The sequence below is a fragment of the Apis cerana genome, linkage group LG2 (assembly GCF_029169275.1).
Source record: "Apis cerana isolate GH-2021 linkage group LG2, AcerK_1.0, whole genome shotgun sequence".
Lineage (NCBI taxonomy): Eukaryota > Metazoa > Arthropoda > Insecta > Hymenoptera > Apidae > Apis > Apis cerana.
In genome coordinates this window covers 13,151,603-13,166,663 of record NC_083853.1, presented here as the reverse complement: position 1 = coordinate 13,166,663, position 15,061 = coordinate 13,151,603, and the positions used below count along the sequence as shown (strand labels likewise).

The following is a 15,061-nucleotide window of genomic DNA, read 5'->3' as shown; positions in this document are numbered from 1 at the left end:
ACGTGGCTTTATTTCGTTTTAAGTTGGCAGCACTGCTAGCCTCGTAACAAATCTCACCCATGTCGAGTCGAGCGCGAGAGACAGGAGCGTAAGCTTGTCCGCGATCGTTTGTCCGCGTTCGACAAGTCTTTCAAATATCGTGTGTGCAATCATTAAACGGTATATCTAAAGATAATCATATTTGTATAATCAGTTTTCGAAATAAAAATTTGGGAAGACTTGGAAAGTGAAGACTGCGAAGGAACTACAGTTAATACGGGCTTGTGTGTGGGCATATAATAGCCGATCGGGCATACTGGTGACACGATTGCGGATTTTCCTTCAACAAGAAAGAACATACGAAGCTCGCAAAGTGCATGTGCTAGTGTGCGTGTCACTGGAAAGAGTTCAGAGCCGCTTCGGCGGCGCTCCCAAATCTAACCGCAGAATCGAGTCTGTGGTGGTGAGGCCGCGGCACTATCGGGGCACGATTGAGTACGATCACGATCGCACGCGGCGGGGCCGTTTGTAATGGAGGAGGTTTCCGAGTGTATTCCCGTGCGACAGAACAGTCACGGCGATGCACGCCGTATTGACTGAGACGCGATATCTATCGTTGACTATTCCTCCCGGCCGGCCGGGTGAAAGAGGCAGGTCGAAATTGGTATGGAATCGTCCAGGGTCCTCGACACGACGAACACTCTCTCCCGTCTGTGATAATTACTAGCCCCTTAAAAAGAGATAGAAGAAGGGAAAAAGAGAGAGATAGAGCTGTGTGTGTTTCGCGCGTGTTCTCATCTGCTCTCTTCATTACGTTTTTAAGTGTAAACATTTCCCAAAATTCATTTCGAGGTTAGGATAGCATGGGGATTGATCCCCTGAAGGCATCGACCGACAAACCGTGACACCTGCGACTCGCCGTGTTACGGTGTGTGCGTGTGTGTGCGTGCATATGTGTATTCTCCCAGGAAGCCGCTGGAGTATTATTTTTCATCGGCGGCCATCCAAGGGAAGACCAAAGAAGAAAATATGTCAAGAATGGGGATCGATCCCCAATTAAATGCCGTGCATCGTTTACATCATTAATTCGATCCGGGACTAACATTGGCAATTTTTTATCATACAATCGATCCTTTCTGTCACGTTAAACAGACTGTCGCGGATTATTCTGCCACGACAGAGGACACTCGCACCATGCAGAAAAGAGACGGTAGAGATACACAGCTACAGCTCGCGCGTAGCTCTGAACGCGAACAGGAAACGACCAAGAGGATCTCTCGTGGTAGCGGTAATGCTACTAGATTCAACGCGTATTCCTCCAGGTACAGTGTCACCTCCTCCTCTAATGTACTCATGGTCGGTCCGAACTTCCGTGTTGGCAAGAAAATTGGCTCTGGCAACTTTGGAGAACTTCGACTTGGTAAGTTTATTTTTTTTCCTTCTTTATCTTTTTTTTTTTGCAATAAACATTTATTTTCTTAATCTCTCAATATATATATATATATATACACGTTTGTTCTGAATACGATTTTGAATACACGATCATCATCATTATGTTTTTTCATTTATATTTTTTTCTAAAAATATCTCTAATCATAGTGATATTTGCGTATGAAATACTTTTTTTTCTATGATACATATTAAACAAAATGGAGCCATCCCATTTGTTGTCGTTCATAATCAGAAAATTTTTTCTAACCTTTTCAAAAGTGTTCGCATTGCGGGAACGAATGGAACTTAGAAGCAATATTTCATTTCGATCGATCTTAAATAGAATTTAACTGATCTCATTTAATTTTATTTGCAAAATTTTTTATCTTTTTCATTTCGTATTATCATTTACAATATACCTTTTGTCATTTATCTTATTATGATGATTTATCTTCTCGAAAAAATCAACTATAGGGATGACCATCGCGTAAATTAAGAACAATGACGTTGAATTTAAGCGTTTCAGTTATCGTCGAAGTTCGGGTCTTACGCGTGACGTAATTCTACCGTGATAAATTTATATCTTTTATCTATGCTAAGAGGGAGTGCACCGAATACAGAGATGTTTATACCAGCCATCATCTTCTCAGCAGATTTTATTACGTATTCGTTCACGAATTCCAAAATAATTGGATTTTATTGTACAAATTAAATATATATTATTTATAATATAGGATATTATTGAAGATAAATAATTAATGCATCGAATTGTTTGTTCTTCCACGTGATTAAGATTAAATGAACTCTCTCAATAAATATTGAATTTTATCAGGTAAATGTTTTTATATGTAAGCATGCTATGACCGATTATATATCAATGATTATAGCTCCCACCAATATCTTATATAAATTTTTTTTTTGCCATCTTTTGTTCGTTCACATTGGTGAGAGCTACTGGCTCTCACGTTGCATCGTGGTATGATAGATAGATGTAAGATTCTTGTGGTTGGTGTCATTCGTGTCGTATATGAATTGCGTATTCTCATTGAAAAAAATGAAGAAGACAAAAAAATTCATTTTCCACGAATTCTATCAATTCGTGTCAATCGAATATTCTTCACTGTAATGGAAACACTCTGGCTTGGATGACACAAAGGCTCGTCCTCAAAGAGACCGAGTTAGGTAAACCTCTAACCTACCTTCAATGGAAACTAGAACTATCGAAGTTTAGGGATTGGTGTTGAAATCCTGAAGGATCATGGTAAGCAGTAGTTGTAATAGTGATTCATCATCAAAAAATTTATTACTTTTTTTATATTTTTCAAATTTTGGTAAAATTTTCGAAACGATAACAACATTCTTTTTTCGTTCTTATAATATTATTACATGTAATCTATAGATTATATATTAGATTAGATTATATTTATAGATATTATATTAGATATAATATATTAAATCTTTTTTCGATACAATCATCCGATCAATTTTATGACAAGAATGACAAGGTTTTGAAAGTTTGTTTCCAAAAAAGAATATTACAAAATTCATACTTAGATTATCTTAGAGAGTATCAACTGTTCAAATATTACAAAAGGTATAGGGTTTATGTCATCAAAGTATATGCTTCTCGGAGCTTCAAACAAGATATTACGCGTTTAGGGGACGTAGACAAAAGGGCGACTTCCGTAACTCTTTCCCTGTTGTCTTTCGGAAATCACTCGGCGTTCCAACAAATACTGTCTTCTCTATATCACATTAAGTTATGTTTACGCGTTATCAGTTGAATTATTGCCCAGCTGCGAATGGACCCTCGTGCTAACTTTATCGACGTATCGCGTACAGTTCGTCGAATATGTATACGAAATTAACATTTTACTGTTCGCTTTTCGCGCGAAATACATTTGAAAGATTGTTTATCTTTTAAATTGTGATTTTTTTTTTAATCGTTTTTATAATCGTAGCAATGACGATTTCTCGTGAATCACGAATCATTGACATAAGAAGATTCTTTGAAAAATCGCAGCGATCGAATTTTATTGTTTGCGAGAAAAAAAATGGAACATATGTTGGAAAATTTCGTGTACAAAGTGTAATTGAACTAAATATTCACACGAAATGATCGAAGTCTGCATTCGTGAACTGGCGACATCGCGAACATGTAAAATGTATAATGCAAATTCCTTTGTCAACTTGACGAATTAGCAGATTTGACCCTACTCGAATATATATATTTTTTTACGGAGGTTCGTTGCGATGGATGAATTTCTTGTTAATCCTTCTTTTAAAAAAAACTTAATTTCCAGATATATTTCTTTCCGTATCTTATATATATATATCGGGAATACGATGCGAGAATATATTGGAGGTTGAAAAATTTAGCCTCTTCCCGTGATTCATCCCTGAAAGATCAGCCACGTGTGAATCCCCATTTAGTTCTTCTGCCTCGGCGGTTCCTTAAAGTCCCTCGGCCTTGTACACGACGCTTGCATAGTCTCTTATTGTGGTTATTACTGTTCGAGGATTCCGGTTTTCACTCGTTCAACCCTTTGAAAAATCAATGTGCGTTTCGCTGGCGTTATTTAAATTTCTATTGATCAGTTGGCAATGTGAATATATTAAACTACAGTTGGCTGTAGAACAATATAAGTTCATGCGCGGATATATTTGAAACATTTTGAAAAAGTATATTTATTTATCGTCGTAAATAATCCATAAATTATATATTATGGTATTCGTAACAGTGGTGTCATCTATCGAGGAAAAAAGATACGAAAATAGGACTTTTCATTTATTCTCGTAATTTTTTATGCTCGTTGCAAGCGGAAAATCGTAAAAACGAATTATGATTCGAGATTAGACATTAATTGAATTATTCAAATAAAATAAAAGAATTATCCAAATATAAGAAATCTATAAGAATTTGGATTCACGAGCCATTAATTAACGAGGTGTTTAAAGATAAGGATCAATCGAAAAAAGAAATCGCGATTGTTATTAATCGAAGTTGGTAATATATCTCCGTGCAATTACGAGATGCGATGGTAATTTATGAGCGACTATAACGGCACTAGTAACGATTTAGCGACATTATCTCTTGATAAGTTAGCGCTAGCATACATATACCAGGCTGGTTTGGTTGCATTTAGAACGATGTTCGTCGAAGGCGTATGACTCATTCTTAATATTAAAGCGTTTGTCGCGTGATTACGTTCTCGTTCAATGGCTGCACTTTGCCGAACGTATCGCAACCTTGTTTCCCTGTGTTTTTCGTCTTTTTTTTTTACTAGGTTGGATTCCAATTCGTTTCCCTCCGACAAAACTTGATATCGATTTGTGCACGGGCCAAGTGGCTGGTATAAATAATCCGTGATTTAGGACTTCCATAATTTATAGTCCTGCGCGGATTCAAACTGTGACCTTAATAATGCCCCGAGGAAAGTATCATCGTCCTCGTGGGGTGAATATCACGCTCATTGGCGGAATATCTTCGAGTAGTTTGTCGAAAAGCTTTTTTCGTTCGAACGGTTTGAATCGTGGGTGTATACACCGGTATCGAGATATTTTGCGGTATCGTAAAATCGTCGATTGCATCGATCGGGTTAACCGTCTGGAGTCGGCGTCGCTTTACATTCGAGTGATTTCATAGGTAGCGATAAAGGTACTACATTAATACCGTCGTTATTGTTCGCGAACATTGCTTGTCCGACTAAATCATCCAAGTGTGAAGTGTTCCTTTTCCATCGATGTCGTCGTCTGTGATAATCGTTCCATCATATAACGATCCTTCGATTTATAAACTTCCTAAATTCAGATTTTGATGCTTGTTCTTTTTTTTTTTTTTTTTTTAATAAATAGTCCAAAAAAATAGGTGTACAAAATTTAATAGATTTTTTTTTTAACATCGATCGATCGTATTTAAATCAACGATATTGTTCATTATTTTAATGCAATGGATATGCCATCATACCAGAGATACACGCCATCAGTTTGTCCGCTATTCCATTAATACTAATTGCAGATTCGTACTTTGAATTCAACGTTGCATGCTCCGACTTCCATTGATGCATCGAACCAGCCAATGGGTATTCTTGAGAGATTAGTTCGTTGCCCGTTTCATTACAGCAGGAATAAAGTTAGTTAAATAAGCACGGCGCAATCGCGTGACTATACAAGATTTGCCGCTGTGATTATCACATCGTTGTTAAAATTTGTTTGACTAAAAATTTGTTAATTTCACCAATGAACAGAGGGATCGCATTGATCCTCGGACGCTCTCAACTGTACTCGCTCTCCGGCCAATTTTCGATTTCACCGTTCTTTCGCGATTTAGATTATTTTATTTCGTTGTAGTTGACTGATACGGGTAATTGAAGGTAAAACACGCGTTTGTGGAAAATTGTATTCATATATTCCTTTGTCGAAGATAAGTTTGAGGTCGAGGAAAAGAAATAAATAGAGGAATAAGTTAGTCAGTCACTTTGCGCGAAACATTCGTTTATTTATTCATTTATTATACGATTTTTCTTGAAATCGATGGAAATGCGATTCGATTGGAACAATGGATTAGTCAACGTCGAGATTTGTTTTCAATTTTATCTAGTAACCGTTGCAATCGTTCACTCTCCATTTCTCACGATAATCCTACCCCAGCCTGGTGTTTTAGATCCGCAGATAAATTAATCAGATCTTGCTTTCGTTTCCTTTTTTCTATCATCGTATCCCTATCGCAATTCCTTATTCTTCTATCAATTTAATAATCTTTTCATTTACAATCATTTGATTTGGCGAGCAACAAATTTTTCATTCTCTTCGAATGCGCGCGCGCATATCTATCACGGAAGAACGAAACTCGAGTTTGTTTTATCAGTTACACAACAAACACTTCTATCGTTGAAATTCAATCAGCAATTTACGTAAATTGATTTTCCAACGATTAAAAAGATTTCTCGACAACCATTTCATTTTATCGTCAAATTGGATCGGTCATCGAATCGCATTTTCATTCGGTTCGGAATGCGAAAGCAATTAGAAACGATCTTAGAAAATCAAGCCACGTGGCGTCATTCGCGTCTCCTTCCTTTCTCTCTGCCTCGCACACGGTTATCAGTTTATCAGTTCGTTGGTGGCTCGTCGTCACACGTGGACAGGCTGTAAATGCATTTAGCGAGTCGGTCTACGATGATGCGGTCCCTGACGTTTCTCGTATTGCCCGGTGACCAAGAGTTGGGGCCAAGAGGCGTAGTATACACCTCGGCAAGTTGCTTTCCAGCGATCCAGAAGCAACGTTGCCTTCGTCACGGCCGAGGAAACTGGCTTGCGTTCTCGAAGCACGCCGCCTTGAGCCATCTTCCGCGATGGATGGTATATTCTGTCGCATCGGCTTCTATGCTTCGTGGCAACGTTCAGTGGACTGTTCGCGCGGAATAACTCGCGTGGAGGATGGCGATATCGATCCAAGACAGCGCGATGCATGGGGGAAAAATCTCTGATCGACCGATTTTTAGTTAGCAGCCATTTTTTACATTATACGTCGGAAAGGAGAACGCCAAGGAGAGAATGAGCGAGTGGGCTGGTTAATAAATTCCTGTTCTTTTTCTTTTCCTGTTATCGATGAACGTTTATTAGCTCTCAGCAGAGAAGGTCGGCTCGTTTACAATAGGAAGTGGTGTTTACTACTTTTTCGAGGCGCCATGTGGTTCTTTTTAAGCCGACTTTTGAATTGATTTCCGCTTTCGGTGGCGCAGAAACGGCAGTTATTTGCGGTGCGCACGTGCTCGTGTTACACGTCGTAACAGACGTTCGCAGCGGCCCTCCCCCTCCACCTCTGAACTTGCAGATGGGTACGACCCAACGATAGAACTTTCTTGTCTCTTTTCTGTCCCTATAATACACCGCCGCTGGAAAACTCGATCAGCTGATGCTCTGACGTCATTACGGTGTAAAGCCTCCGATGGTCACGACCACGGTGTATAACTTTCGAAATTCCACTCGAAAGTCGAACGAGTTCCGTTATACGTAACTCGCGTCGGATTAATTTAATCGTTTATTGTTGACGCTTATCGCGTTAATTATACGTTACGACGTTCATTTTTTCTCTCGTTCTCGAAACCGTCGAGGTAAAACCGATGTAAAACCGGTCGAACGGGAGTAGGTACGGTACAGAACGTTTCGAATAGGCTTCTCGTGGTGCCTGGTTGGATAACTTGGTTATCCTTTATTTGGCCGGAACTTTGATGCTCGTCCGGGGACAGGAAGTACGAAATTCCAAACCGTAGGCTAGAGAACGGTGTACATAAAACCTTCCGGCCGGTACCTGAGGGGGTCGATCGTGTCTGTTACAACGTTCCCACGGTCACGTTTTTCAAAAATTGATCGATCCCTCTTCGAGGGGGCTTGTGCGTTTATGTTTAACTCGAAACTCGTTCAATTTTATTATTCGCAATAGAGTTCGAATCTCTTTTTTCCGTTTTTCCCCCCTCTCTCTCTCATACTTTTTTCTTCCTCCACAATTTTGTCGTACGATTATTTATACTTCGAGTTACTTCGTATTTTCGCATTGCCGTAATTACGCAACTTCTCCAAAGTTGGCGGCGCAGATAAGCGTTTGCCTCGAAAATAAACAGAGGGAAGCCAAAGAAAACTCGTCTCTCGTTGAAATTAGCCATAGCTCGCGCGTTGGATTAAATCTCTGGAGCGAGAGACGATTCCGGACCGATCCACTTTCCGAACGTGTACAACGTGTTAAGTTTTCGGTCAGCTGATTCACATCGGCTATCCAGCTGACTCTCTCAATTTCCCTTACGGTGTCTCGGGCGGAGACGGAGCGTGGCGCGCGAGATGTACATCACGCTCGCGATTTTCCAGTGCGTCCAGTTGGCGATGGGTCGGGCGGCGGGCCTGTCGAGGGAAATGCACGCTCGTTCACAGACTCGTATCGCACGCACACGGTCGCGCGAAACGTACGTTGGAGGGCAGGTAGCAACCTGTCTGGCTGGCCGGCCGACTCGCTGGCTCGAGTGACTCAGGAGAACCTGATGACTGCAAAGTGAAATGAACTCGGCCCCGGATCCGGCTAGACTAGCCGCGCACCGTGTAACGTCCTTTTAACGCCGCCTCGTCGCTGCCTGCCTGCCTGCTTGCCTGTCTCTTTTGCCTCGCCCGTCTCTCTTTTCCGTCCCTCCCTTCTCTCCCAACCCCCTGGTGTGGGCTGGCTGCACGTTCTTTGCCAACTCGGCAACGGAAACGCGATACATATTTTTAGACGGCCACTTCTTCGGCTACCGCTCGGACTTGACCCACGCGGAGCATTAACGGTGTCACACGCGTGCTCCTCCGTCTCGGCTCCGTCGTCTACCTGTTCTCCACCCGCCTCTCCTTAATTGCCTCTTGATCGCTCGGGATGTCCCTGTGCCGGGATGGAAGGGGAAACGTTCGAGTCTGAAGGACCGATAAAGTATATACCGAATTGCAATCGATGGTCGGACGATCCGAGCTCGTTATACGACGAGACGAAAGGTACGGGGAGATTGTGATCGCATTATCGAAGGAGAATAAATTGGAATTCCTGTGGTCCGTATGATTTTGAAGTTCAACGAACGACTCCGTGTTATTGCGTTTCGCCGCGTATTTGCTCTTCTTCTTCGCGGTGTATTAAATCTGGTTGGAAAAAAACAGAAGGAATTCGTGTTTATCGAGTGGTTATTTCAAGGCGGATTTTAAAAACGATCGGTTACGCCATATTTGGTCTGCTAGTCTAGTGGATTAACGTTTTCATGCTCTTCGAACGTGTTCGTGTTTATTCTGTCTGGTCTGGTATATTTCATGGCTTACGTATTTTCTCGGTTTTATTGTTCGGGGATTCAAGTTGGTAATTGGCGTCGAGGCTGGAACAGCGACGTTTGCGTCGCGGCGTATGAACTTTGTTAATTAACTTCCCTTTTCGAACCATCAAAACAATTCTCATCGATCTTATTTGTATTTCATCGAATGTACTTACTTTATCGTTCGCCACAGTCGACAAATGCGACGTTCTTTGATTTATTTCTCTCGCCCAAACGATTCTTCCGTATTCCAACATCCCCCTCCCCCTCTTTTCCTGTGGCTTCTGTCTTTTTTTGTCAATCATAAAAAAAAAACAGTTTCGATAAACAAATGAATCGCTCGTTGTCTAGGCGATTATCGACGAATTGTGAGTTTATTCAATCATGACGTTTCTTTAATCGTTACGAAAGATTTCGTGTATATTTTGTGCAACTAATTTTCGGCAACGACACAATATATATATATCTCATCATTGTATACGTAATGCGCAAATTACATGGCGAAAACAAATATGATACAGCATAAAATCGAAGATATAAGAGATTAGAGCGTAGATTATCGGATATTTACGCAAAATTGATCGATCGTTGTTGTTCTTTTCTTTTTTTGATTTTGAGAAAAGAAACAGGACGTTACGTAGAGATATTAGAACGATCCGTTTGGAAATCGGCGATGGGAGAAGGACGGATAGGAAAAGTTTGGACATTGACCAGGCATCGCGCGATATTCTCGTTTTCCTTCAACAGCTGTCACGATCTTCCACATTTTCTTCGAATCTTGGTTGCTTGGTATTATCGAGCACGTGTGAAACGAAAAGCGTGAGCAAACCGTGTGTGTGGCTAGAGAAGCTATGCGGCAAATCGCGCCGCGATCGGTTGTTTCCCTTTTGCTCATCGCGCTTCGTTCCGCCGATGTTAACTCGCGCCCCTCCATCGGCTTATGCCACTGACAATGATTTATGTCTGGCCACGAGTATTGGCAGAGATTCCGCGGTTTTGTCGGGGTGAGTTGTTTCCGCAGGAAAATGTTACTCTTCGAGCCGTACCATTTGTCCGCGACTCTGTCGTGAGATAACGTGGGGAATGCTCTTCTGAACGCTGCGGATCTGCTTGTATTTCTACGCGTAGATACATTTGTTTCAACCTTGTTTTCCAAAGCTTGCGTTTATTTTCACAATTATTCGCTTCGATGCTATCTAAAAATTTCAAAGCGGTGTGGAGATTCTTATATTTCTCGACGAATTAGAAAAGAAAAAAAAGCGATTCGGTTTCAGAGATTTTTTTTTTTCCACGATTCGAAACGTCGAATGAATTGGAACAATTCGTGTTATTTGTTTTCCTTTCGTTGGAAAAGGTATCGAAATCGTTTCCAACGATGATTTCCTAATTCTACGAAATTATATAAACAGCAACCGGAAGGCATAAATATTTTTTTTTTAGAGGTAACTGCTTGTCGTTCGAGTCTAGTCCATTACGTTTAAATACATTCCAAGAATCGTCGCTATTAGCGCAAACCACTTGGCACACCGGAGTCTTCTGCTTTATGACATAATCGGGGGAGAACGCTTGTCGTCGGTGGATTTATTGTGCAGAGGTCGTTGCAAATACATAACGTTACAGAAACGATTACATCTGTAATCATCCCGAGAAGCAAGTGGCGGAACGTGATGGGAATGCGTTCCGTGGAGAAGGTGTGCGTTGCGGAGAAACGGGACGCTCGAGAAACGGAGGAAAGTATCGTAGATTATAGGCAACACTCGTGCTCGATCCATCACATCGCCTCAAACTTTTCCAATTAAAAAAGTGGACCCCTTCGTGTTGCTCGTTGCGAATATAGCGAAACTATTTAGCTCGAGTATTCACCGTTCTGGAAAATTAGGATCGCGGTGTCCTCTCGTACGTGTATCGGACAGGGCCGCGTTCGAGCTCGGTTATCTGTGTCCGCCAGACGGGTTTGATATTCCTTCTATTGTTTAAACTAGCCGAGCATCGTGGTAAAACGTTTGATCGTGGAGAAAAAAAAACTAGGTCGTTCGTGCGTTGAGCTCTGATTAACGGGACTATCATGCTTCGAACATTAAAAAAAAGAAAAAAAAAAAAGGAAAAGGAAAAAAGAGGAAAAATATATTCGTTTCCCCTTCTCGCTACACTATTTTTCCATTTATTCTTTCGATTTATCGTGATCCTTTTGTTGTTTATGTAAGAGAATATGTTTGTGTCGGGTATCGATGATCGGACATTGATTTATACGTTTCATAGAATTTAGAATAATATATAGGATAATTCATAAGATGATACGATCATGAGGCGATCGTTATCTTGACGCCATTTTGAAACCCTCATACCACATCGGTGACATCGGTTTCCCGCAACCGGAAGTCTTTGGGGATCAGTTGGCAAGCAAAGAGGGCGCTGTAATGGCATGTTAACAGCGCGTCTCATTTAACGTTCTTTTTTTTTTTTTTGCATTACTTTTTTCTTTATCTATTCTTTGAAATGATGTATGGATTAATATTGCAAAAAAGGAGAAACAAAAAGAAAACACACGCGCGACATTATCCTCGAATTAACCATAACCTTTGTTCTTTGTCAATAAAGAAACATGTAAACGGAATATCTTTTCTCCCGATGGCGTTTGCCAGAGGTCAGGTTCGACAAGAATCTTTTTCCCTTTCTATGTACTCGTGGACTTGTTCACTCGTTCGCTCACAAGTACTTACAGTATTCGGAACGAGTTTTTCGAATAAACGTCTAACGCAATTCTTCGATCGTGTTTTCTTTCTTTCTTTTTTTTTTTAATTATAAAACGATCTTCCAAAGAGAAAACAGGAAGGAGGGAGAAAAGAAAATAGATTCGCGATATTTTTAACGTTCCTCTGAGTCACGGGAAACGATTTCCTCCTGATTTTTGTTGCAATCACCCGATGCACCTGTGCGTACATGCAGAAGCTAGCCACGGTCTAAAAATACGACTTGATTTGAAATATTTTCGTATTCCGAGTCGCGAAACTACAAACCGACCGTTTGCTATTATTGGGTTGTAATAGTAGAGGCATCTTTGCGTTCTTTGTATTCTCTTTTCCCATTCTTCTCCTCCTCTATGGTATGCGTTTCATTAACTCGTAGTCTTACAATGTCCATCCTGTCGCTTGTCGAACACGATAAAATAGATTCAGGCTAAGTAAACAAGAAGAAACTGTGTTCTACACGGAAAATTTGATCGTTCGCGCCTTTTAAGTTGCGATCTACTCTCATCTTCTTGCCGCGCGTAATCTATTCTCGGTCCCTCTTATTTATCCCTAAAATTACGTGTATTTGGGAAACCGATTATTATTACATAACGCGAGATGGAAACATATGTTCGTTGCAGCTCGATTCAGTAGGAATTTTCGAGGGAAAAGTTTAAAAGAACAAAGCGGCTGCCGGTTCGTTCGTTGTTTCGTTTGAGGCCCATTCTGTTCGCTTTGTCAACAGGCGAATCGCTTTTTGCACACGCACGAACACACGTGCGCACATAATACCGAGGTCTTCGTCGATGGCCTCTTTAGCCAAAGTCGGCCTCGGCTTCTAAACGTGAACACGCACGCACAGAAATTCTGGCTTTCCAAGTTGCAAACTGCCTCGTATACAGGGTGCTCCAGTATCGTGTTCCTTTTCGTTGATGCCGTGACACCGATACCTTGTTGTTCCAGGCTTTATCATCGCGTAAACGGACTATTCGTACTTCCTGGTTTTACCGATAAATTTCAACAACAAGGGGAGAAACGTTCGTGCAGTTTCCGGGCATAAGTATGTACACGGTTTTGCATATTCGGTATTCGAAACTTGTATAATTTTTTCTTACGAATGGAGCGAGAATTTTAAATTTCAAGTTTTAAGAACGGCTATATTTTACGACTTTGCGATTACAGGTATGAATCGTTGATGAATTTACCGTTATATTTTTGAAGACTATTTGAACAGCTTGGAAATTCTGTTCACTGCAGTTTTCTCCATTTAGTTTGATCGTTCGTGCTTCAATTCTTTATAACCTCTAATTCGCGTATTGTTTCGAGTACGATTTACACGGGTGAAGGGAGCTTAAAAAATAATATCTATGTACAAACGTACGATCGTAACGTACGTCGTGGCACGCGTCATCGAACAATGGAATTGGGAAAAAGAAATGCGCGGTAGTGTTATGAACACAGCTGGCCGGTGATCGAGTCACTGGAACACCCTGTACATGAGGCATCGCCGATAGTTTACACTATCCAGCTGATACTTAATGCGGGACGAGAATATACAAACCGGTGTACGCGATGTAAACTTTACCTTTCGTTGATACAGGCCTGTTCCTTGCAACTCGTGACCTTCGATTAATGTCGTGGAAATGAAATACGTGGTAGATTCCGAGGGAGCCGTCGATGACTCGACGATCAAACCGACCCCCTTTGGTATTATTACATTTTTTTCCCCCCTCTGTGTATCTAATAAAATTAAAATAAGTAAACGATGTTTCGTTTCCATTCGTTCTCGTATCGAATGTTATCGATTTCCGGATGGATTCACTTGAGAATTGCAATAATCATTTACTCGCTCGCGTCTCCGTCTTATACTTTTCCTTTTCGATGTAAAATCTATTTGTATCGACCCTTCAAGACCTGTCATCAAGAATTTAATCGGAAAAACGTACGATTCCAATATAGAGTACTATTGTCCTCACGATCTCGTTTTTCAAGCTTTAATTTTTACTAGTTACTGGACGAATTTCTGCTTTCCTTCGGTCACCTCGTTGTTTGCGGACAACAACGTCGCATTCGTATTTTCTTTCTAGCTGGCGGCATTTCAGCTTCGACGCTTTTCACGCTATCTCTTTCTCTCTTTGCGTTTCTCTTTCTCTTGTTAGATCAAACGCCTCGACAGCTGTGTCAGAATTTTCTTCATCGGTTCCAATTTCCTCGCAGTATAAGTTAGGTTCATTGGAAATCCCTGTTAGAGAATCATAATGCGCCGACTCTGGCGCATGATCCATTTCAGTTCATTCGGTTCTGTTCTCTTTTTATTAGAGAGGAAAAGACACAGGAAATGAAAAAGCGTGTAAAAAAATGAGGTTATCTTGATTGGCCGTTTTTTAATTATAATGATAGTTGGGAATCCATCGAATAATTACAATATACTTTCTCTTTTGTTAATTCTTCATCCTGAAAATCCTTCGTTTTCTCTGCTTTTACTTTCGCTTTATCGTTCAGTCGTTAAAATCGGACTCAGCTTTTTCCTCACTTTCGAGTAGAGCGAGAGTTTGATCTTTTGTATCTCGTTAAAATTTTAAAAATTTATTTTTTTTTTTCGCATTTACGTTCTATCTTCTATAAAACAAATTTCTTTTTTTCTCTCTCTTTTTCTTATCGTATACTCGAATAGGGTCAATTAAAGTGACGATGCAAGTTGTCCTCCCCACTTAAGAACTTAATCTTCATGGAAATTTATCAAAGCTGTGCAAGACAAATTTTACGCAATTTTTTTTTCTCTCGTTTCCTCTTATTCGTTAATTACTATCATTATCTATTTCAAAGGAAACATAAACTGAAACTCCCCGTGTCTTTTACCGCTCCCTTTGTTCCCTCCCTCCGTTTTCTTTTTTTCTTTACACGTGAAAAAGTAAAAACGATGGGGCGGTTTACGTTTCTGTAAAATACGTTTCTAGAGCCACGTTTAACGAACCTAACCTCGATATAAGAGCTAGTTTTTCTAATGAAATTTTATCCCGAGAAAGAGAGTCGGTGCTGCACATTCGAGATCAAAATGTCAACACGAGAAAGATATTTCTCGTGCCAATTGTTCTACGTTTT

The 15,061-nt window shown here is 40.5% G+C and overlaps 1 protein-coding gene across 15 annotated transcripts in view; it reads left to right on the top strand.

Moving 5' to 3' along the window:
• The first annotated feature begins 23 nt into the window (after window positions 1-23).
• The window catches only part of LOC108002826 (casein kinase I), a 41,636-nt gene continuing 26,598 nt past the window's right edge, over window positions 24-15,061 (top strand). For all 15 annotated transcript variants that reach the window (XM_017064727.3, XM_017064726.3, XM_062071344.1 and 12 more), the window contains exon 1: window positions 24-1,399. In XM_017064727.3, the coding sequence (XP_016920216.1) occupies window positions 1,174-1,399 (226 nt within the window). In that variant the 5' untranslated portion in view covers window positions 24-1,173. The remainder of the gene's footprint in view (window positions 1,400-15,061) is intronic.